This window comes from Anomaloglossus baeobatrachus, chromosome 3 (genome assembly GCF_048569485.1).
Source record: "Anomaloglossus baeobatrachus isolate aAnoBae1 chromosome 3, aAnoBae1.hap1, whole genome shotgun sequence".
Classification (NCBI taxonomy): Eukaryota; Metazoa; Chordata; class Amphibia; order Anura; family Aromobatidae; genus Anomaloglossus; species Anomaloglossus baeobatrachus.
The window spans coordinates 674,410,660-674,434,296 of record NC_134355.1 but is presented as its reverse complement, the minus strand read 5'-3'; the positions used below and the strand labels follow the sequence as shown (position 1 = coordinate 674,434,296).

At 45.2% G+C, this 23,637-nt stretch overlaps 1 protein-coding gene across 4 annotated transcripts in view; it reads left to right on the top strand.

Annotated features, from left to right (window-relative positions):
- Window positions 1–23,637, top strand: part of MSRA (methionine sulfoxide reductase A) — a 459,672-nt gene that overhangs the window by 286,631 nt on the left and 149,404 nt on the right. For all 4 annotated transcript variants that reach the window (XM_075341255.1, XM_075341257.1, XM_075341258.1 and 1 more), the window contains one exon: window positions 20,349–20,453. In XM_075341255.1, coding sequence (XP_075197370.1) covers window positions 20,349–20,453 — 105 coding nt within the window. The remainder of the gene's footprint in view (window positions 1–20,348; window positions 20,454–23,637) is intronic.

The following is a 23,637-nucleotide window of genomic DNA, read 5'->3' as shown; positions in this document are numbered from 1 at the left end:
GTGCATGTTATGGTAATGAGGGGTTCTGTGCATGCTATTGTAATAGGGACACTGTAACGATCACTGTTATGGGGTACTATGGATGACACTGTCATTGGGCACTGTGGCTGTCATGGTTATGGGGACACTGTGGCTATCACTATTATAGCGGTACTGTGCATGCTAATGTAATGGGGGCACTGTGGCTGTCACTGTTGTTGGGGCACTGTGGCTGTCACTGTTGTTGGGGCACTGTGGCTGTCACTGTTATTTGGGCACTATGGCTGTCACTGTTATGGGGCACTGTGGTTGTCCCTGTTTATAAGGCATTGTGCCTGTCATTGTTATGGGGGCACTGTGGCTGTTACGGCTGCACTGTGACTCATTTTACGGGGTACTCTGGCTGTCACTGTTATGGGGCACTGTGGCTGTTAGAGTTATGGTAGTACTATTGTCAAAACTGTTATGTTATGGGGCCTGTGTGATGGTCACTTTTAGGGGGCATAATGACAATATGGCACACAGCACTGTCATTCAGGGGGACGCAAAGACCTGATAGAGGTAGAAACGTCTTCTGTATTCGGCAGAATTACAGAGGTTTTGATTGAAATATCACCTCTTGGACGATGTCTGCTACTTTTTGGTTGCTTATAGGAAGGCACTGGGACTGTCACTGTTATGGGGACACTTTGATGATCACTGTTATGAGGGGCACTGTGGTGGTCATTGGTATGAGCATACCATTTCTCACGGTTACAGATATTGTGGTGCAGTCATTATTATGGGGCCGAATAGGATAACTGAAGTGAGCACTAATATATATATTATGAGTGCAAGCCAAAAATTACATACTATATACGGATAAGGCTGCACATCAAACTTAGATAATAGTATAATGCCTCAAGCATATGGAAAAATATTGGAATATACAATGAAAAATGCTACTTGCTAATTTGAACATGTGAATAATGAATTGCATACCTGCCATGAATATTAGGAAAAAGGAGATATTTAGCAATCGCATTGATCAATGTAACTGAGCCCCAAGGCCTCGTCAAGGCATATCTCTATATTGGGGTCCCTAGCTCTGTGACCCTAACTGTGTGTCATCTCATTGCAATTAAAATTGCAGTTTTTAATTGCAATGAGATGACACACAGTTAGGGTCACAGAGCTAGGGACCCCAATATAGAGATATGCCTTGACGAGGCCTTGGGGCTCAGTTACATTGATCAATGCGATTGCTAAATATCTCCTTTTTCCTAATATTCATGGCAGGTATGCAATTCATTATTCACATGTTCAAATTAGCAAGTAGCATTTTTCATTGTATATTCCAATATTTTTCCATATGCTTGAGGCATTATGTAATTATTATGGGGCCCTCTGACTGTCACTGTTATGGACACATTTTTTTTTAATACAGATTGTGTTATTAGCATTCCAGATATAAAATATAGATAGGGCAGTCTTGAGATGGTATGGGATGGTAGAGCTGGTATGGGATGGTAGAGCTGGTATGGGATGGTAGAGCTGGTATGGGATGGTAGAGATGGTATGGGATGGTAGAGATGGTATGGGATGGTAGAGATGGTATGGAATGGTAGAGATGGTATGGGATGGTAGAGCTGGTATGGGATGGTAGAGATGGTATGGGATGGTACAGCTGGTATGGGATGGTACAGCTGGTATGGGATGGTAGAGCTGGTATGGGATGGTAGAGCTGGTATGGGATGGTAAGGCTGGTATGGGATGGTAGAGATGGTATGGGATGGTAGAGATGGTATGGGATGGTAGAGATGGTATGGGATGGTAGAGATGGTATGGGATGGTGGAGATGGTATGGGATGGTGGAGATGGTATGGGATGGTAGAGATGGTATGGGATGGTAGAGATGGTATGGGATGGTAGAGATGGTATGGGATGGTGGAGATGGTAAGAGATGGTATGGGATGGTAGAGATGGTATGGGATGGTAGAGATTGTATGGGATGGTAGAGATGGTATGGGATGGTGGACATGGTATGGGATGGTAGAGATGGTATGGGATGGTGGGGATGGTAGAGATGGTATAGGATGGTAGAGATGGTATGGGATGGTAGAGATGGTATGGGATGGTGGACATGGTATGGGATGGTGGACATGGTATGGGATGGTAGAGATGGTATGGGATGGTGGACATGGTATGGGATGGTAGAGATGGTATGGGATGGTAGAGATGGTATGGGATGGTAGAGATGGTATGGGATGGTAGAGATGGTATGGAATGGTAGAGATGGTATGGGATGGTAGAGCTGGTATGGGATGGTAGAGATGGTATGGGATGGTACAGCTGGTATGGGATGGTACAGCTGGTATGGGATGGTAGAGCTGGTATGGGATGGTAGAGCTGGTATGGGATGGTAGAGATGGTATGGGATGGTAGAGATGGTATGGGATGGTAGAGATGGTATGGGATGGTAGAGATGGTATGGGATGGTAGAGATGGTATGGGATGGTGGGGATGGTATTGGATGGTGGGGATGGTATCAGATGGGATAGTAGAGATGGTATGGGATGGAATAGTAGAGACGCCATGAGATGGTGGGAATAGTAGAAATGGGATGGTGGAGATGGGATAGTAGAGATTGTTTGGGATGGTGGAGATGGTATGGAATGGTAAAGATGGGATGGGATAGTAGAGATGGGATGGTAGAGATGGTATGGATGGGGGAGATGGGATGGGATAGTAGAGATGGTATGGAATGGTAGAGATGGGATGGGATGGGACAGTAGAGATGGGATGGTAGAGATGGTATGGGATGGTAGAGCTGGTATGGGATGGTAGAGCTGGTATGGGATGGTAGAGATGGTATGAGATGGTATGGGATGGTGGAGATGGTATGGGATGGTGGAGATGGTATGGGATGGTGGAGATGGTATGGGATGGTAGAGATGGTATGGGATGGTAGAGATGGTATGGGATGGTATGGGATGGTATGGGATGGTAGAGATGGTATGGGATGGTAGAGATGGTATGGGATGGTAGAGATGGTATGGGATGGTAGAGCTGGTATGGGATGGTATAGATGGTATGGGATGGTAGAGCTGGTATGGGATGGTAGAGATGGTATGGGATGGTGGAGATGGTATGGGATGGTATGGGATGGTAGAGATGGTATGGGATGGTAGAGATGGTATGGGATGGTAGAGATGGTATGGGATGGTAGAGATGGTATGGGATGGTATGGGATGGTAGAGATGGTATGGGATGGTAGAGCTGGTATGGGATGGTAGAGCTGGTATGGGATGGTAGAGATGGTATGGGATGGTAGAGCTGGTATGGGATGGTAGAGATGGTATGGGATGGTAGAGATGGTATGGGATGGTGGAGATGGTATGGGATGGTGGAGATGGTATGAGATGGTATGGGATGGTAGAGATGGTATGGGATGGTAGAGATGGTATGGTATGGGATGGTAGAGATGGTATGGGATGGTAGAGATGGTATGGGATGGTGGACATGGTATGGGATGGTAGAGATGGTATGGGATGGTGGGGATGGTATGATGGCTGACCCCCACCTTGCTATGCACCCCAATTTGGGATGTATTCCATCTGTCTAGATTTTGGCGGTTGGTGACTGTACACATTCAGTCATCAGGCTTTGTCCACAGGCTATTTACTTCATGCAGCATTTGCTTGGACCTGTCCCGCCCACAGCCATGACTCAGTCATGGGTACGGGATTGAAATAGACCAGGTGAGTGCTGCTAAGAGCAGTTCTACTATTCATATGTGAGGCCGTATGGCACATTTTATAAAAATATTTTAGTGTAGGACTGCTTCAAATGAGATTTGCCGTGACGTGGCGAGGCAGCTCAAAAAATTGCAATTTTTTGCCAAAAATCTCAAAATTTTTATAAATACAGTTTGGAATTTTTAGTGCTGAAGTGCACATTTAGTGCTGGCTTTTTGTTTTTCTTCATGGTATGGGATGGGACAGTAGAGATGGGATGGGATGGTGGAGATGGTGTAGGTTGGTGGAGATTGTATGGAATGATATAAATGAGATGGTGGAGATGGAATGAGATAAGAGATGGTATGGGATGGTAGAAATGGTATGGAATGGTAGACATTTTGTGAGATGGTATAGGGTGTTGGGGATGGTAGAGATGGTATGGGGTGGTAGAGATGGTTTGGGATGGTAGAGATGGTATGGGATGGTGGAGATGGTATGGGATGGTAGAGATGGTTTGGGATGGTAGAGATGGTATGGGATGGTGGAGATGGTATGGGATGGTGGAGATGGTATGGGATGGTGGAGATGGTATGGGATGGTAGAGATGGTTTGGGATGGTAGAGATGGTTTGGGATGGTAGAGATGGTATGGGGTGGTAGAGATGGTTTGGGATGGTGGAGATGGTATGGGATGGTGGAGATGGTATGGGGTGGTAGAGATGGTTTGGGATGGGATGGTAGAGATGGTATGGGATGGTAGAGATGGTATGGGATGGTGGACATGGTATGGGATGGTAGAGATGGTATGGGATGGTGGGGATGGTATGGGATGGTAGAGATGGTATGGGATGGTGGAGATGGTATGAGATGGTATGGGATGGTAGAGATGGTATGGGATGGTAGAGATGGTATGGTATGGGATGGTAGAGATGGTATGGGATGGTAGAGATGGTATGGGATGGTGGACATGGTATGGGATGGTAGAGATGGTATGGGATGGTGGGGATGGTATGGGATGGTAGAGATGGGATGGGATGGTAGAGATGGGATGGGATAGTAGAGATGGGATGGTAGAGATGGTATGGATGGGGGAGATGGGATGGGATGGGATAGTAGAGATGGTATGGAATGGTAGAGATGGGATGGGATGGGATAGTAGAGATGGTATGGGATGGTAGAGATGGTATGGGATGGTAGAGATGGTATGGGATGGTAGAGATGGTATGGGATGGTAGAGATGGTATGGGATGGTAGAGATGGTATGGGATGGTAGAGATGGTATGGGATAGTAGAGCTGGTATGGGATGGTGGAGATGGTATGGGATGGTAGAGATGGTATGGGATGGTAGAGATGGTATGTGATGGTAGAGATGGTATGTGATGGTAGAGATGGTATGGGATGGTAGAGATGGTATGGGATGGTAGAGATGGTATGGGATGGTAGAGATGGTATGGGATGGTAGAGATGGTATGGGATGGTAGAGATGGTATGGGATGGTAGAGATGGTATGGGATGGTGGAGATGGTTTGGGATGGTGGACATGGTATGGGATGGTAGAGATGGTATGGGATGGTGGGGATGGTATTGGATGGTGGGGATATTATCAGATGGGATAGTAGAGATGGTATGGATGGTAGAGATGGTATGGGATGGAATAGTAGAGATGGTATGAGATGGTGGGAATAGTAGAAATGGGATGGTGGAGATGGGATAGTAGAGATTGTTTGGGATGGTGAGGATGGTGGAGATGGTATGGAATGGTAAAGATGGGATGGGATAGTAGAGATGGGATGGTAGAGATGGTATGGATGGGGGAGATGGGATGGGATAGTAGAGATGGTATGGAATGGTAGAGATGGGATGGGATAGTAGAGATGGTATGGGATGGGACAGTAGAGATGGGATGGTAGAGATGGTATGGGATGGTGGAGATGGTGTGGGTTGGTGGAGATTGTATGGGATGATATAAATGAGATGGTGGAGATGGTATGGGATGGAGGAGATGGTATGGGATGGAGGAGATGGTATGGGATGGTAGAAATGGTATGGAATGGTAGACATTTTGTGAGATAGTATAGGTATCAGTATAGTATAGGTATTAGTATATCTCTAAATTTTTATAATAAGTACAGTTTGGAATTGTTAGTGCTGAAGTGCACATTTGGTGCTGGCTTTTTGTTTTTTCTTCATTGAATTGGTCGGTGGCTGACCCCCACCTTGCTATGCACCCCAATTTGGGATGTATTCCATCTGTCTAGATTTTGGCGGTTGGTGACTGTACACATTCAGTCATCAGGCTTTGTCCACAGGCTATTTACTTCATGCAGCATTTGCTTGGACCTGTCCCGCCCACAGCCATGACTCAGTCATGGGTACGGGATTGAAATAGACCAGGTGAGTGCTGCTAAGAGCAGTTCTACTATTCATATGTGAGGCCGTATGGCACATTTTATAAAAATATTTTAGTGTAGGACTGCTTCAAATGAGATTTGCCGTGACGTGGCGAGGCAGCTCAAAAAATTGCAATTTTTTGCCAAAAATCTCAAAATTTTTATAAATACAGTTTGGAATTTTTAGTGCTGAAGTGCACATTTAGTGCTGGCTTTTTGTTTTTCTTCATGGTATGGGATGGGACAGTAGAGATGGGATGGGATGGTGGAGATGGTGTAGGTTGGTGGAGATTGTATGGAATGATATAAATGAGATGGTGGAGATGGAATGAGATAAGAGATGGTATGGGATGGTAGAAATGGTATGGAATGGTAGACATTTTGTGAGATGGTATAGGGTGTTGGGGATGGTAGAGATGGTATGGGGTGGTAGAGATGGTTTGGGATGGTAGAGATGGTATGGGATGGTGGAGATGGTATGGGATGGTAGAGATGGTTTGGGATGGTAGAGATGGTATGGGATGGTGGAGATGGTATGGGATGGTGGAGATGGTATGGGATGGTGGAGATGGTATGGGATGGTAGAGATGGTTTGGGATGGTAGATATGGTTTGGGATGGTAGAGATGGTATGGGGTGGTAGAGATGGTTTGGGATGGTGGAGATGGTATGGGATGGTGGAGATGGTATGGGGTGGTAGAGATGGTTTGGGATGGTAGAGATGGTTTGGGATGGTAGAGATGGTATCGGGTGGTAGAGATGGTTTGGGATGGTAGAGATGGTATGGGATGGTGGAGATGGTATGGGATGGTAGAGATGGTATGGGATGGTAGACATTTTGTGAGATGGTATAGGGTGTTGGGGATGGTAGAGATGGTATGGGGTGGTAGAGATGATTTGGGATGGTGGGCCAAGCATTCATGTGTTCTTTATTGGGGGAGTGGAGCAAGTCGCTACCAGACATTCCTGGTGGCAGCTTATCTCCCGGTAAAAGAAAAGGACTGGGAGTTTGAACTGAATCCTGACTGATCATTACATTTCCACATGGATAATATAGACACGTCATATTGATTGGCCGATCCTGACAAATGCGGGTTTGGCTGACTCTAAAGCATGTGGTAACCGTATATCATTCGTATCATTCTTGCACAACCTTTGTCAGATGATATTTTTAAACAGCAGGTGAAACATTTTGGCTTTTGAGATATCAAAGCAATCACCTCTTAACGATCAACAATAGTCAAATACTGTAACTTGGAAGGAGAGGTGTTAACATTGAATGTCTCAGCCATGTTCCTCACGACAAATAAAGGCCGAAAACAATTCAGAATAATATCAGTAGAATTCCAGATTTATTGTAGCTCAGGCGGAACCGGAAGGTCTTCAGCATTGTATTCACGTCATGAGTCCTATAGAACATTAATTGTGATCTCCTCTTGTTGATCCTCTGTTCGGGAAGATTGCTTGGCCGGCCACCAGCACCCAGCTTGGGATGTTATTTAGTAGAAGTGAAAGCCGCGATATTCTATATTTCTTCGGAAGAAAGAACATGTCTTACCACAAGGAAAGTTTTATCATCTTAATCGGGTTTCCGATTAATTGAGTTAAGGAAGGAGAATATTTATTTCTTCTCCTGTCACAACCCTTCTCCTCCGCTCACAGAGGTATGTGTGCTTGCGATACAGCTCTTCTGTCAGTTGAGACACAGGAGTGTCTCTTCAGACTGTAGTACACCGTGTGCAGAATTATTAGGCAAGTTGTATTTTGGAGGATTATTTATTATTGATCAACAACTATGTTCTCAATCAACCCAAAAGACTCATAAATATCAAAGCTTAATATTTTTGGAAGTTGGAGTGGGGTTTTTTAGATTTGGCTATCTTAGGAGGATATCTGTTTGTGCAGGTAACTATTACTGTGCAGAATTATTAGGCAACTTAATAAAAACCAAATCTATTCCCATCTGAGTTGTTTATTTTCACCAAGTAAACCAATAAAACTGCACAAAATTTAAAATAAACATTTCTGAAACCCCAAAAAATTAGTGACCAATATAGCCCCCTTTTCTTTCTGATGACACTCAGCAGCTGACCATCCATAGATTCTGTCAGTTGCTTGATCTGTTTACGATCAACATTGCGTGCAGCAGCCACCACAGCCTCCAGACACTGCTCCCAGAAATGGACTGTTTTCTCTCCCTGTAGATCTCACATTTTATGATGGACCACAGGTTCTCTATGGGGTTCAGATCAGGGGAATGAGGGGCCATGTCATTATTTTTTCCTCTTTTAGACCTTTACTGGCCAGCCACGCTGTGGAGTAGTTGGATGCATGTGATGGAGCATTGTCCTGCGTGAAAATCGTGTTTCTCTTGAACGATGCCGACTTCGTCCTGTACCACTGCTTGAAGAAGTTGTTTTCCAGAAACTGGCAGTAGGTCTGGGAGTTGAGCTTCACTACATCCTCAACCTGAAAAGGCTCCCACAAATTGATCTTTGATGATCCCAGCCCATACCAGTCCCCACCTCCACCTTGCTGGCGTCTGAGTCGGAGTGGAGCTCTCTGCCCTTTACTGATCCAGCCTCTGGCCCATCCATCTGCCCATCAAGAGTCACTCTCATTTCATCAGTCCATAAAACCTTTGAAAAATCAGTCTTAAGATATTTCTTGGCCCAGTCTTGACGTTTTATCTTATGTTCCTTGGTCAGAGGTGGTGGTTTTCAGCCTTCCTTACCTTGGCCATGTCCCTGAGTATGGCACACCTTGTGCTTTTTGATACTCCAGTAACGTTGCAGCTCTGAAATATGGCCAAACTGGTGGCAAATGGCATCTTGGCAGCTTCACGCTTGATTTTCCTCAATTCATGGGCAGTTATTTTGCACCTTTTTTGCCCAACATGCTTCTTGCGACCCTGTTGGCTATTTGCCATGAAACGCTTGATTGTTCGGTGATCACGCTTCAAAAGTTTGTCAATTTCAAGACTGCTGCATCCCTCTGCAAGACGTCTCACAATTTTGGACTTTTCAGAGCCCGTCAAATCTCTCTTCTGACCCATTTTGCCAAAGGAAAGGAAGTTGCCTAATAATGAAGCACCCCTTATATAGGGTGTTGATGTCATTACACCGCACCCCTCCTCATTACAGAGATGCACATCCCCTGATTTACTTCATTGGTAGTTGGCTCTCAGCCTATACAGCTTGGAGTAGGACAACGTGTATAAAAAGTATCGTGATTAAAATACTCATTTGCCTAATAATTCTGTACACAGTGTATGTCCTGACGTGACTAGTACAGACTGCCGTTTGAATTATGTGATGGGAGCCATTCGATCACATTCTTGGAGAACACCTTTAGAGAAACCACCAAGCTGTCGTATGGAGAGTAGTGATGGGCGGACCTGGGCTATAAAAGTGCGGATCCGTGCGGGTTTAAAAGGTCTCAGGGAATTCCAGGTATTGATCCGGATCGATCACTTGGGTAATACAAAAAAATTGTAGGAAAAATAAAGAAGAGACTAATAAAGCAAGAGACTCTGTAAGTATAGCGTGCTTGCTCCTAACCCCCTATCTTTTCTACCACCATTTTTAAGATAGATATGTGGACCAGTGTGCGGCCAGATATCCAAGACCAGGCTGGAACTGGGCTTTTTTTATTTTTGTATCTTGGTTAAGCCCGCCAGTCCCGTTATCTGCGATTCCGCCCATCACTAATGGACAGTTATTGACCTTGCAAAAAAAATGTGCAAGTATCCCATTCTCCGAACAGCACAATCAGTCAGTTTCCTATGTTGCACTGATGAGGACCAAAAACCGGAAAACAGCGGTCATCTACAAATGGAGGCCTTTTTTTTGGGGGGGCAATTTTTTGGTTTGGCTTTATCTCCTAAGTCATGTTTCAAGATTTTTTAAAGAGTGAATATGGAATTTTGAGAATGCTACATCAAATGGTGGCACTAGGGACCCTGTTTTACTCCACTTTGAAGAGGCTATTCGCATATTTTATTTCTCAGGGAGAATTGCCTACGTCTGCTCTCCTTGAGGAGAAACTAGTCCTTAGATTTTCTATCAAAAGCCTCTCAGCCAGCCAACCAGTCTCCTTCTTTGCACTGATTAGGAGCAAGAACCTTGAAACAGCCGCCTGCAAATATATATTTTCCCAATTCAGATTTGGCTGTGTATGTGTATTGTCATGTGACAAGATTTTTTGATCTGATAATAATGACATAATGTAAATTTATGGCAAGTGGTCACGGCAGGTGTATGGAGTGGACTGTGGCCGGTCTATATCAGTCAGATGCTGGCAGTGTTACTATAATGTCTGCCTTTGACCACAGACTCGGAATGACGGTCACGGACAGACTAGGGCTAGCCACCCAGTTGTCACGATCTCTAGAACCCTGAAACCCTCTAACCCCTGTACAGGGATTTGGAATTATACAAGGTCCAGAAGAACGCTGCCTATGTAAGGCTGCAATCCAGAAAAGAGTGGTCGTCAAGCAGGGTCCAAACCAGGAGGCACAAAAAGGGACAAAATCTGCAGGCAGGAACGTAGTCAGGAAATCAGGCAGAGGTCAAAATGGGAGATGGCAGCGAGGTACAAAATCGGCGAGCAGGAGAGTAGTCAGGAAATCAGGCAGAGGTCAAAATGGGAGATGGCAGCGAGGTACAAAATCGGCGAGCAGGAGAGTAGTCAGGAAATCAGGCAGAGGTCAAAACGGGAGATGGCAGCGAGGTACAAAATCGGCGAGCAGGAGGGTAGTCAGGAAATCAGGCAGAGGTCAAAACGGGAGATGATAGCAAGGTACAAAATCGGCAGGCAGGAAAGTAGTCAGGAAATCAGGCAGCGGTCAAAACGGGAAATGGCAGCGAGGTACAAAATCGGCGAGCAGGAGAGTAGTCAGGAAATCAGGCAGAGGTCAAAACGGGAGATGGCAGCGAGGTACAAAATCGGCGAGCAGGAGGGTAGTCAGGAAATCAGGCAGAGGTCAAAACGGGAGATGATAGCAAGGTACAAAATCGGCAGGCAGGAGAGTAGTAAGGAAATCGGCAGAGGTCAAAACGGGAGATGGTAGCGAGGTATAAAATCAGCAGGCAGGAGAGTAGTCAGGAAATCAGGCAGAGGTCAAAACGGGAGATGGCAGCGAGGTACAAAATCAGCAGGCAGGAGAGTAGTCAGGAAATCAGGCAGAGGTCAAAACGGGAGATGGTAGCGAGGTATAAAATCAGCAGGCAGGAAAGTAGTCAGGAAATCAGGCAGAGGTCAAAACGAGAGATGGTAGCGAGGTACAAAATCGGCAGGCAGGAGAGTAGTCAGGAAATCAGGCAGAGGTCAAAACGAGAGATGGTAGCGAGGTACAAAATCGGCAGGCAGGCGAGTAGTCAGGAAATCAGGCAGAGGTCAAAACGGGAGATGGCAGCGAGGTACAAAATCGGCAGGCAGGAGAGTAGTCAGAGAACAGGCAGAGGTCAAAACACAGGCTCAATAGATAGAACAGAACAGGAACCAGACACTAGCAGGAATACAAAACTATATCTGGCAGTGACCAGCAGACAGGAGAGGGAATCAGAAGGGTGTGGAGCTGGAAGACACGCGCCACCTACAGTCAGCCAGTGGTACTGCAGGTCCCAGGAAAACCCAGCTTAGTGGATGACCAGAGCCTGCGCCCACCAGAGCCACTGGCGCCGATTCCTCTCCTATCACCAGCACAATCCATGGCGGGAATCTACTGCAGCGCCTGGTGACCGAAGCAGAAGTCGCAGTTACACAGCCAGCATCTGCCAGTAACTATAACTGACGGAAATGCTATCCATCCACAGCCTGAGCTTCACAAGAGACCCGTGAATTCTAGTTACGAGTCCGTGGTATTGTAGTACATAATAATAAGTGATCAAAGTATCACAAGTTGAAGTGCCTTAAAGGGAATTTGATTTTTTTCATTTATTTTTTTTATTTTTACTTTATTCACCAACTTTTTACATTATAAAAAGCGAACAAAAAAAACCCCAAAACAAGTAATAATTTAAAAAAACAAACAAACAACAAAAACCCTATTTATTTGGTATCACTGCAACCATAAAAGTCCAAGCTGTCGAAATATAACATTTTAACCATTTAAATGCCGAGTAGATGAGAGTAAACCCCAAGAACTGCTATTTTTCAGTCATTGCACTGCCTGCAAAAAATGTCAATAAAAAGAGATCAAAATGTAACTTGTGCACTAAAATGATAGAAGTAAAAATATGTTAGTTTGACTCCCCGTAGCCTCATAGATGGAAAAATAAAAAAAGTTATGATTTTTTTTGACCATGAAAATACAGATAAAGAAAAGACCTTGTATTCTTTTACTTGTACTGACCTGAAATATTATACTGCTAGGTAATATTTTTGCCACATAATGAATGCAGTAAAAAAAAACAAAAAAAAAACAACAAAAATAATGGCAGAGTTGCATTTTTTGCATTTTTTTTTTTCTTCATCATTTTTTGCAAAACTTGAACGTTTTTTCCCAATTTTTCAGTACATTGCATGGTAAAGTATCATTTAAAACTACAATGCCTAATGCAAAAAATAAACTAGCAAGTCTCTAATATGGCTGTGAGGATGTAAACATAAAAAAGTGATGGCTCTTAGAAGAAAGGGGGGAGGGATGAAAGCGCAAAAGACTTTACGATTACGGTGCCTCTGTGAACGACACAACCCTTACTAATTCTATGGGCACTATTACTGTTAAAGGGCTGGCTGGCTTTAAGTCAGAGTGCGGTACTCAGGTCACTGGAGGTCATACCGTGGGAAAATGGGTATGACCTCAGGGTGAACTGAGTGACATCACTTCTGACAGCCGGGTCCCCCTTGTCAGTGTTTCTGACAATTCCAGGCGGCTGCAGGCTGCTATTTTTAGGATGAGGGGTGGCCCAATAAGTTTTGGTCTCCCCAGCCTGATATTACTAGCCCACAGCTGTCAGGTTTAATCTTGACTGGTTATCAAAATTGGGGGGACGAGACTGCAAGCCGTTTTTTAAAATTATTTGTTTAAATAATAAAAAAAAAAAAGCCGCATGCAATTCCTCCTATTTTGATACACAGCCAAGATAAGCACACAGCTGGGGGCTGAAGACTGTAGTTGTAGGACTTATCTATGCTGGGTATCATAATATGGGAGGACCCTATGCTAAATATTTTATTTATTTTTTTATACCACAATAGATGCACGTGGTGCATGTGATTCAAAGCGTCAGACACACTGTCACTCAGTGTGGGGGCGCGTCTGACTGCAACCAATCACAGGTGCCGGTAGGCGGGGAAAGCAGTGCATATTCTATGAGCCTAACGCACGGCACCGGAAGTGAATGCATTGCCTGGAAGCAGTGTAAGCCATGCCGGAGCCTCGGTAAGTATAGTGTGCTTGAGCCCATCCCCTACCCTTCTACCAACATTTTTAATCGCCGGATTCTATAAACTGGATCACCGGGATGAGCTGGTCCCTGTAATCGGTGAGTCCGCTCATTACTAGTCAATATTGATTTGTAGTATTGCTACTTCCAATAAGGGTAGTAGAGACCCTCTATGGTGATGTGTCCTCTGTGCTGAGGCTGTGTGCATGTTCCATACCAGTTGAGAGCCTAATCACTGGATTCAAGTCCAATTGAAATACTGGGACCTAGTTGACACAACCACTGTAGATACAGTAAAACTCCAATTGACCCACTGGAACCCAATTGACCCACGATTCTTTGAAACTTTAGTACAAATTCCTGGAGAAGCTAAATTGGATGGTGGACACTTAGAATTGAGAATCTTTTTCCTAGATACTTGTGTCACGAGTGACAGACAGTCATGTGATTTTCTGGCAATAGAAGGTCACAGCTTTTGGCTGTGCAGAATGCTCCATGAGTTTCCATTGTTCCTGCTGTCAGTATTCATTGGCATAGGTAGCTTTTTTCATCTCACCCCTTTTGGTCCTTTCCACCCAACTGCTATTCAATAGTATTCTCTTGGTGCTTAAACACTCCCTTCTTCCCTGGACTAGTGCTGGTGATATTATTCAATTCATTCTAGCTCTGGTTGCAAGCAGGTGGCTTGCTCTCATCTTTAGTATTGTTGCTGAAGCTTTGCTGAACGTCTACCTGAGTAATCTGTGGATAAGTAGTTCATGCTTTTCTCCCCCGTGTGTCCTACTTGTGTCTTCTATAGTGTTTAGTGGGGTTGACGAAGAGGTCATCTCACCCATTCCCTATTTAGGGCCCAGCACTAGGGATATCTAGGGTCAGGTATCCGGCTCGGCGCATAGGTGTAGAACCTATCTAGGGTGGTGAGGGACCCCAGGGACCAGCAGTAGGTTTGGTCAGGGGTCACCATCTCCCCCTTCCCTACTTCCCTGTACCTAGCATGACAATTTGTTACCCAATCCTCATGCTCTCCTCCATGACGCTTGTTAATGGCTTTTAGGAAGTGGTCGCGTCCTGCTATCTGCACAGTACATTATCAGCAGCCATGTTTTCTCACTCTGCATATTATTATATTGTTTGTATGGCTCTTTGTCAGCAGCTTGTTGTCTGTGCACCCAGATTCCAAAATATAATGACTCTTTATGGGATTAACACCAGGCAGACAAAGAGTGTTGAAAAAAAAAATGGTACATAAAGTACAAAACACATTAAAAAGAAAAATCAAAGGCAATAATAGAATAGAGCCAGGTTGTTTGCTGCGAAAAAAAACCCAACAAAAACTGAACATACAATATTTTTTGTTCTTCCGGCATTCAGAGCAAAACCTGTTTTGATTTTTTGTTGAAGAAACAAGTCTTTCAGCAAAATTGCTCCAAGCCCCCAAAAAATGACAGGTTAAAAAAAATGAAAGAAAGAAGCAAAGACTTGATTATGCACAAGACACAAGTAACAATTTGCAGGTAAATTGCCGGCTTTGAATGGCGTGCAAAAAACAAAAAGCAAAACAAAGGTTATTGTCTTTGACCATGGCTGGTAAAGAAAACAAAGCAACTTCTGGGAGAAGTATAAGACGAGGGATGAGTCCAAGAATATAACCTCATACTTATTGTGTTATTAGTTAGATTATAATTACTAAATATATATATATATACTAGCTGTAGTACCCGGGCATTGCCCAGGATAACTGTCTTTGTCTGTCTCCCATCTTCGTCTGCCTCTGTCTGTCTCTGTCTGTTTGTCTCTTTCCGTCTGTCTCTGAATTAGTCTCTCTGTCTGTCTCTATCTATGTGTCTGTCTGTGTCACTTTATCTCTGTCTCTTTCCCGGTCTGTCTCTTTCCCGGTCTGTCTCTTTCCCCGTCTGTCTCTTTCCCCGTCTGTCTCTTTCCCCCGTCTGTCTCTTTCCCCCGTCTGTCTCTTTCCCCCGTCTGTCTCTTTCCCCCGTCTGTCTCTTTCCCCCGTCTGTCTCTTTCCCCCGTCTGTCTCTTTTCACCGTCTGTCTCTTTTCCCCGTCTGTATCTTTCCCCCGTCTGTCTCTTTCCCCCGTCTGTCTCTTTCCCCCGTCTGTCTCTTTCCCCCGTCTGTCTCTTTCCCCCGTCTGTCTCTTTTCACCGTCTGTCTCTTTTCCCCGTCTGTCTCTTTTCCCCGTCTGTCTCTTTTCCCCGTCTGTCTCTTTCCCCCGTCTGTCTCTTTCCCCCGTCTGTCTCTTTTCCCCGTCTGTCTCTTTTCCCCGTCTGTCTCTTTCCCCCGTCTGTCTCTTTCCCCCGTCTGTCTCTTTTCCCCGTCTGTCTCTTTTCCCCGTCTGTCTCTTTCCCCCGTCTGTCTCTTTTCCCCGTCTGTCTCTTTTCCCCGTCTGTCTCTTTTCCCCCGTCTGTCTCTTTTCACCGTCTGTCTCTTTTCCCCGTCTGTCTCTTTTCCCCGTCTGTCTGTCTTTTCCCATGTGTCTGTCTTTTCCCATCTGTCTCTGTCTCTTTACTTATCTTTTTCCTTGTCTCTGTCTCTTTACTTATCTTTTTCCTTGTCTCTGTCTCTTTACTTATCTTTTTCCTTGTCTCTGTCTCTTTACTTATCTTTTTCCTTGTCTCTGTCTCTTTACTTATCTTTTTCCTTGTCTCTGTCTCTTTACTTATCTTTTTCCTTGTCTCTGTCTCTTTACTTATCTTTTTCCTTGTCTCTGTCTCTTTACTTATCTTTTTCCTTGTCTCTGTCTCTTTACTTATCTTTTTCCTTGTCTCTGTCTCTTTACTTATCTTTTTCCTTGTCTCTGTGTCTTTCCCGGTCTCTTTCCCTATCCGTCTCTGTCTGTCTCTCTGCTTCTTGTCCTGTCTGCCAGTCTCTTTCCCTGTCTATCTGTGTCTGTCTGCCTCTTTCCCTATATGTCTGTCCTCTCTTTCCCTGTCTCCCACTCGCTCTCTCTGTCTGTCTTTCTCTATCCGTCTCCCCACTGACACATCTTATTACCTCACACATAAGCTTCTTATACTAACAGTTTATTTTGTTCCTATAGCAACCACTGACAGTTGCTATTAATAGCCTGTAGCTCACACCTTCATTCAGTTTAATGGCAGTTTTTTTGGAGAGTAACTGTAAAGCGTGGGGTTAAATTTTCTCGTCAAAATATAGTCTATGACATTCCCTGAGTCACATGGGGTGTCTTTGCAAAATTTCGTGATTGTAAATGCGACGGTGTGGATTACTTTAGTGGACACACACACACACACACACACACACACACACACACACACATACACACACACATACACACACACATACACACACACATATACACACACATACACACATACACATACACACACACACACACACACACACTCAGCTTTATATATTAGATATACGGTATCTGTGAACATTTTGGACACAACTAATCTTGCATTGGTTTTCCTTGTTCTTATTGGAATGTGCACATTGCAGATTAAGACTGAAGGTAGCAAAACCACAAAGGAACAAATATGGAAACTGTCACACGGAGTTTTACACAAAACTCGCTGACTGTCATGGCGGCATCGGACGCTGTTCACATTGCAGACTCCTACACTTCACCCAGTGGTTTCTCTGGAGTTTCTGATCTACACAGGCAGACTCGGACATCGGCCAGCTTTATGTCCAGTCATAGACAGGCTAGCAAGAGTTAATCTCTGCTAGCCTGCATGTTAGGCTTTTAAGATTACATGTTGTAAGAATGCCTTTCATATCTGCTCCTCTCATACTTAGGCTGGAGGAGATCTTCCACCCAGGCCGACTATAGTTTCTGCTGTGTTGGTCTGTGTGCTCTGGTGTCTCAGATTTGCTGGACAAAGTATCCTGTGCTTGGTGTTGTGGCGTTTACCCATCGTCTTGTTGTTTTCACCCTGCTCTTGTTTTCCTCCTAATCTCTTGTTGTCTTATACCTCTGTGTGTGTTGTGAGGCAGAGATTTAGTTTCCCCTGTTTGTTTATTTCTGTGGGCTTAATCACACTCCTGTCCCAGTCCTCCCTGGGGGAAGGGGTAAAAGATATGGGCAGGTCAAGAGCAGGGCCAGGGAAGGAGACTCAGACATCCCCACCATTAGGGGCATCTCTGAGCCTTTACTACGACCATTTTACAGTCATTTTACTCCACAGAAATATGTGTCTCCATTGACTTCTATGGGGTTCTGGTCAAGTTCAAGTACCAAACCGAACTTGCAGTTGGGCACATGGGGGGATGTCATCCGAGTGCAGTCTGATGTTTTCCCCAGACCCATAGACTTGAATGAGTGAGTGATATTCAATTTGTGCAGCAGATCGCAGCGCACTGCGTTTTTTTTCATAGACATCTGATAGTACTAGTCCAATGTACACGCTTGTCTGGGCGAGCCCTTATCGCGGGTGGCTTTGCTGCAACAGTGGCATATAAATATATATATATCTACATTTGTGCTGGTGACCCCCCCCCTCCCCTCTCTCTCGCCTCCTGCTGAGGAGCATAGGACTATTTGTGCCAAAAACTGACCCATGACCAGACAACTCGGACTCGGCTCAATTCTCAAGATTGAAGTGTTTCAGGGCAGTTTGTAAGTGTAAATGACACCTCTGGGAATCGTGAGCGAGGATCACCAGTGTCATGTCATGGGTCAGATTGGGCATAAATAGCCCTATGTTCCTCAGCAGGAGGCGAGGGAGGTGGGTCACCAGCACAAACATCGCTCTGTGCTTATCAAGATTTGTAGATGACAAATAGAGAGGGGTCAGGATTAGATTGGTGTGCCGATGGTATGGGATTGTCACGGGTGTGTCACGGGTGACAGACAGGCAGGTGGTTTCTGGCCATAGAAGGTCACAGTGTTTGGCTGTGCAGAATGCTTCCTGACTTTCCATTGATCCTGCTGTCAGTATTCATTGGTATAGTGTTATATCAGCAATGGAGTCCGCTCCAGCGGCTTCTACTCCGATCGCCAGGCGACGCTGTGTTCCTGCCGTGGATGGTGCTGGTGATAGGAGAGGAGTCGATGGCGGCGCCGGTGGGCGCAGGCTCCGCTCATCCACTGGGCTGGGTTATCTTGGGATCTGCAGTGCCGCTGGCTGACTGTGGGTGGCGGGTGTCTCCCAGCTGAGGTACCATCATTCAGCTACAGCCTATGAGAAGACCCTACACCCTTCTTAATTCCCCTCCTGTCTGCTGACCTCTGCCAGAGATAGTTCTGAAAATTTGAGTTCGTTTTCTGTGATTTTGTGTGCTGATTACTGCTTGTTTCCTGACTACCCTCCTGCCTGCTGTTTTTGTACCTCGCTGCCCGATCCAGATTTGACCTCTGCTTGTTTCTGATTACATCCTTGCCTGCCGATTCTGTCCCTGTTCCGCAATTCCTGGTTTGACCCTGCCTGACAACTACTCTCTCGGACTGCAGCCTTCCACAGGTACTGATCTCCAGGGCCCTGTGTAATTCCAAATCCCTGTATAGGGGTTAAAGAGTTTCAGGGTTCTGGGGGTCCTGCTTGGTGAGTGGCTTCCCTTTAGTCTGACCATTACAGCCCGTTTGAATCTGTGGATCCAGGCAGGCATTACATCAGCATTACCTTGGTGCTTATATACCCCTTTTTTCCTTGGACTGGTGCTGGGGATATTTTTCAATTCATTCAAGCCTTGGTTACAAGCAGGTGGCTTGTACTCCTCTGTGGTGTCATCGCTGAAAACTTTGCTGAACCTATACCTGTAGATAAATAGTTCTTGCATTTTTCCCCTGTGTGTCCTCCTTGTGTCTTCTATAGTGTTTAGTGGGATTGAGGAAGAGCTCATCACATCTATTCCCTATTTAGGGTCCAGCACTAAAGATCCCTAGGGTCAGGTATCCTGCTCGGCGCATAGGTGTGGTGGTGGTGAGGGACTCCAGAGACCAGCGGTAGCTTTGGTCAGGGGTCACCATCTCCCCCTTCCCTAGACACAGGGTTTCCCTTCCCCTTCACTTTCTTACTTCCCCGTCCCTATTGTAACAGGGACACAGTGACTCGCTCGCTGATTCATTGACGATGTTTCTGCTGCTATCAGGACACGTCACTAGTACACCTTTGATTTGTTGCATGCCATTCTCAGGCAGTGCGGGCCGCGTGGTCTGCCACTATGCGCGGTACTCCCCTGGTGGGTACGCTCACCATTACCAGGAAATGTGGGAATAATGACTACACCATAGCCTTGGATCGGGCGGTATTCGTGAACGGATCTACCATTATCAATAGGATAAAAGTTTATGATATGGTCTCCAACTTATCAGTTTGGTGTCCCCTTTAAGATGACCCAGATATAGACAAGAGTGGCTGCCTGTGTCAACAAGGGCAGCCACTCCGCTCAGACAACCCGCCTACGAGGTGACACCTCCACGGTTATGAAAGCTGAGGTGCATGACATTTTTAATATGGGAGTCATAGTTCCTTCTCATAACCCATGGAAATTAAGTCAAGGGACATAAGCCATTGTTTCATGTTAGACTGTCCAGTGCCCCTTTTTGTATGATTATTTGTGGAATGCCTGCTGATTACGGGTTGCATCAGCCCCCTGCGGTGTACTAGTCTGCATCATTTGGATGACAGTCTAATTAAACTTGCGAATATTGAAGGAACAGCCATGTTAATCTTCCTTCCATCTTGTGGGGTACAATGCCCTGAAATGGGAGCTGAGGGATATAAATAGGGGAATGTTCCTGTCACCGGTGTGATTCTACAGGGCTTCGGCGCTCATTATGTTAATCTTCTATTTTTTTTTTTCCTTTGCTTAATAGGTTTGGAGGATGAGCACAGGATATAATTATGTTAATTCCATTCTTTTCCATTTTTTTTTTCATTTAGGAAAAACAGGTCATGCAGAAGTGGTGCGAGTGGTCTATGAACCAGAGAAGATCGGCTATAGCAAATTACTGAAGGTCTTCTGGGAGAGCCACGACCCAACACAAGGTATTAATACTAAGTCATTTTTATAGTTACACTCCGAATCACATAAGTCCTGAGCTTTGAGCTAGAGAAAAAGCTGAAGATGATAATAAAAAAATATTAATAATAAATAATAAAATAAATTATTATTATGATTATTACTATTATTATTATTATTATTACTAATAATAATAATAACAATAAATAATAAATCTTTATTTTTATATAGCGCTAACATATTCCGCAGCGCTTTACATACATCAGGAACACTGTCCCCATTGGGGCTCACAATCTAAATTCCCTATCTGTATCTCTTTGGAGTGTGGGAGGAAACCGGAGTACCCGGAGGAAATCCACGCAAACATAGGGAGAACATACAAACTCCTTGCAGATGGTGTCCTTGGTGGGATTTGAACCCAGGACCCCAGCGTTGCAAGACTGCAGTGCTAACCACTGAGCCACCACAAGACTGCAGTGCTAACCACTGAGCCACCGTGCTGCCCGAGTGGCCCCAGAAGATAAGTTTGCATTTTGTCAGGAAACCCACAAAGATACATTTAGGACACGCCCACTTGGATAACAAGACTACATTTATATAAAGACAAGAAGGCCCATATCTCCGGAACGGAGAGGAGCAGGAACAAAAAAAATAATAATTCTGCCGGATTAAGGAGAACAGCGCCATTTAGATCACAGTACTTTTAATTTTCATGTCACAGGTCCTCTTTAAGTAATTTCTTAAGTTCGATTTTATAAACCCCTGCTTATTATAAGCTCAGCTTAACAAACGTCCGATCACATAGTGTCTCCCTGCTGGGATCCTCTGCCATCTACAAGAGAAGGGCTAAACACAGGTGTCTGCCTCTAAATATGGAATAGTAACCTGCTCCAATTATTGCTGCTTTTTTTTATGTGATTTCTTCTTTTTTTGTTTTATTTTGTATGTGCTTTTTTTAATCCAGATTTAAAGCAATGTGTTTTTCCTTAATGCTCCCTAATTAAACCACCTATTGTCAGGGGTGACAGATAATCATGTGGTTTCTGGCAATAGAAGGTCACAGCTACGCAGAATTCTCCGACTTTCCATTGTTCCTAGTGTCAGTATTCATTGGTATAGGTAGCTTTCCTGATGGATTTTCATCTCTCCCCTTTTTGGACTCAGCAGGAGTTCGCCTTCCACCCAGCTGCTAATCATCAGCATTCTCTTGGTGCTTAAATACTCCCTTCCTCCCTGGACTAATGCTGGTGATATATTTTAGTTAATCCTAGCTCTGGTTGCAAACAGATGGCTTGCTCTTGGCTTGCTCTCATCTGTAGTCTTGTTGCTGTAGCTTTGCTGAACTTCTACCTGAGTCATCTGTAGATAAGTAGTTCATGCTTTTTTCCCGTGTGTTCTAGTTATCGTGCCGTCTATAGTGTTTAGTGGGGTTGGCGTAGAGCTCATCCCACCCATTCAGTTCCTTCAAGCCTTGGTTGCAAGCAGGTGGCTTGTACTCCTCTGTGGTATCATTGCTGAAAGCTCTGCTGAACTGCCTGAGTCATCTGACGATAAGTAGTTCATTCTTTCCCCTGTGTGTCCGCCTTGTGTCATCTATAGTGGTTAGTGGGTTGATGAAGAGCTCGTCCCATCCGTTCCCTATTTAGGGTCCAGCACTAGGGATACCTAGGGTCCGGTATCCAGCTCTGCGCATAGGTGCAGAACCTATCTAGGATGGTGAGGGACCCCAGGGACCAGCAGTAGGCTTGTTCAGGGGGTCACCATCTCCCCCTTCCCTAGACACAGGGTTTCCCTTCCCTTTCACCGTGCGCTTGGTTCTTCCCCGTACCATGACATTTATGCAGCCAGCGACCTGGATAATCATATGAAAAGGTCACGATGTGGCTGCACTTGTCGCACCAGATCCGATCATACACCCAGCGAGCGACGTAACACAGAGGGAGAACCAGAGTAACAATACAATGGAAGGCCCTGGCGCTAGGGAGAAGGGAGCGGGGTCACCTCCTAACACTCACCAGAGGCTGCTCACTGCACTCCCTAACTTCCCTAGATGAGTCCTTTTCCCCATACGCCGATCACGTGCCAGGTCCTTGGTGACCCTAAGCTCACCCTAACTAATGAAGGCCAGCAAGATGCTAGCCTCGCCACTGCAATAAGACAATATGAGGTAGGAAAGGCAAACAGAAGGGGAAAGACACCACAAATAACACTCCACACTTCTCAAATTTTACTGAAGCGATAGCTGTCACGGTCGTCTCTCCCTACTATAAGAGATTAGTGTCAGGTTCTGGGCCTGAGTCTCGCTTTACCAGCTGTTCAAACTTGGTTTCCTTTCCTTTGGGGGAAAAAAGGGTTAATGTCAGTTTGCTTTCCTGTAGCTTCTGACTCCTGGTCAGGTGTTTCCGGTTTGGGACCACTCCCAGTCCCTTTATATACCCTCTGCCCCCCAGCAGAGGGTGCCAGTTATTCCCTTTGCCTTTTGGATGCTTGACCTGGAGGTGGAAGGAGCTGCTGAAACCTTCTCTTGTAGTTGCTGTGGTTGTTGCATTCTTGGTGCTGACTGCAGCAGCCTGTTGTAGTGTTTCCACCCTATGTCTGCCTTCCCTAGTTGTTGTTTAAGTACAGCTGTGAGGCTACCGTGCCTTACCTGCCCACTCACTAGCCAGGTCTGTTGTAGGGTCACTCAGGGCTTCAGGTTCCTGCTTGGCGACAGGTGAGGAACCTGTATATGGACTGGCTAGCAATGTAGGGTACAGCGGCAGGTAAGCGGAAGAGGTGTCCATCTTTCCTCTCACTAGTCCTAGGGCCCGCTGTTGTTTTAAGTGTCCCCGGTGTACCCCTTGTTGTTATCTGTTTTGGCTCACAACGGACCTTCCCCACGTCCGTGTTGTGACAGTGCCTCGGCTTTCTCCAGAAAGCTGAGGTATTACTAATGCGCTAGGTATTTCTGGCTCATTCCAAGTGGACAGCATAGGTATGAGCTATAGCCGGCATAGGAAGGAGTGAGGTCATTTTACCGCTCAGTGAATGGCTTATCTTAACAGAAAAATAAAAAAAGTTAAGGCTCTTGGAAGCAGATGAAGAAGATCAAAAGTGGCCGTATCATTAAAGCTTTTGCAAAGTTTCCAGAAAGTTACCCAATGTAAAACTCACTCTTCTTCAGGTACTTGCCAAGTAATCTAACTCCTGCCCCTTTTCTCTGCTGCTCTT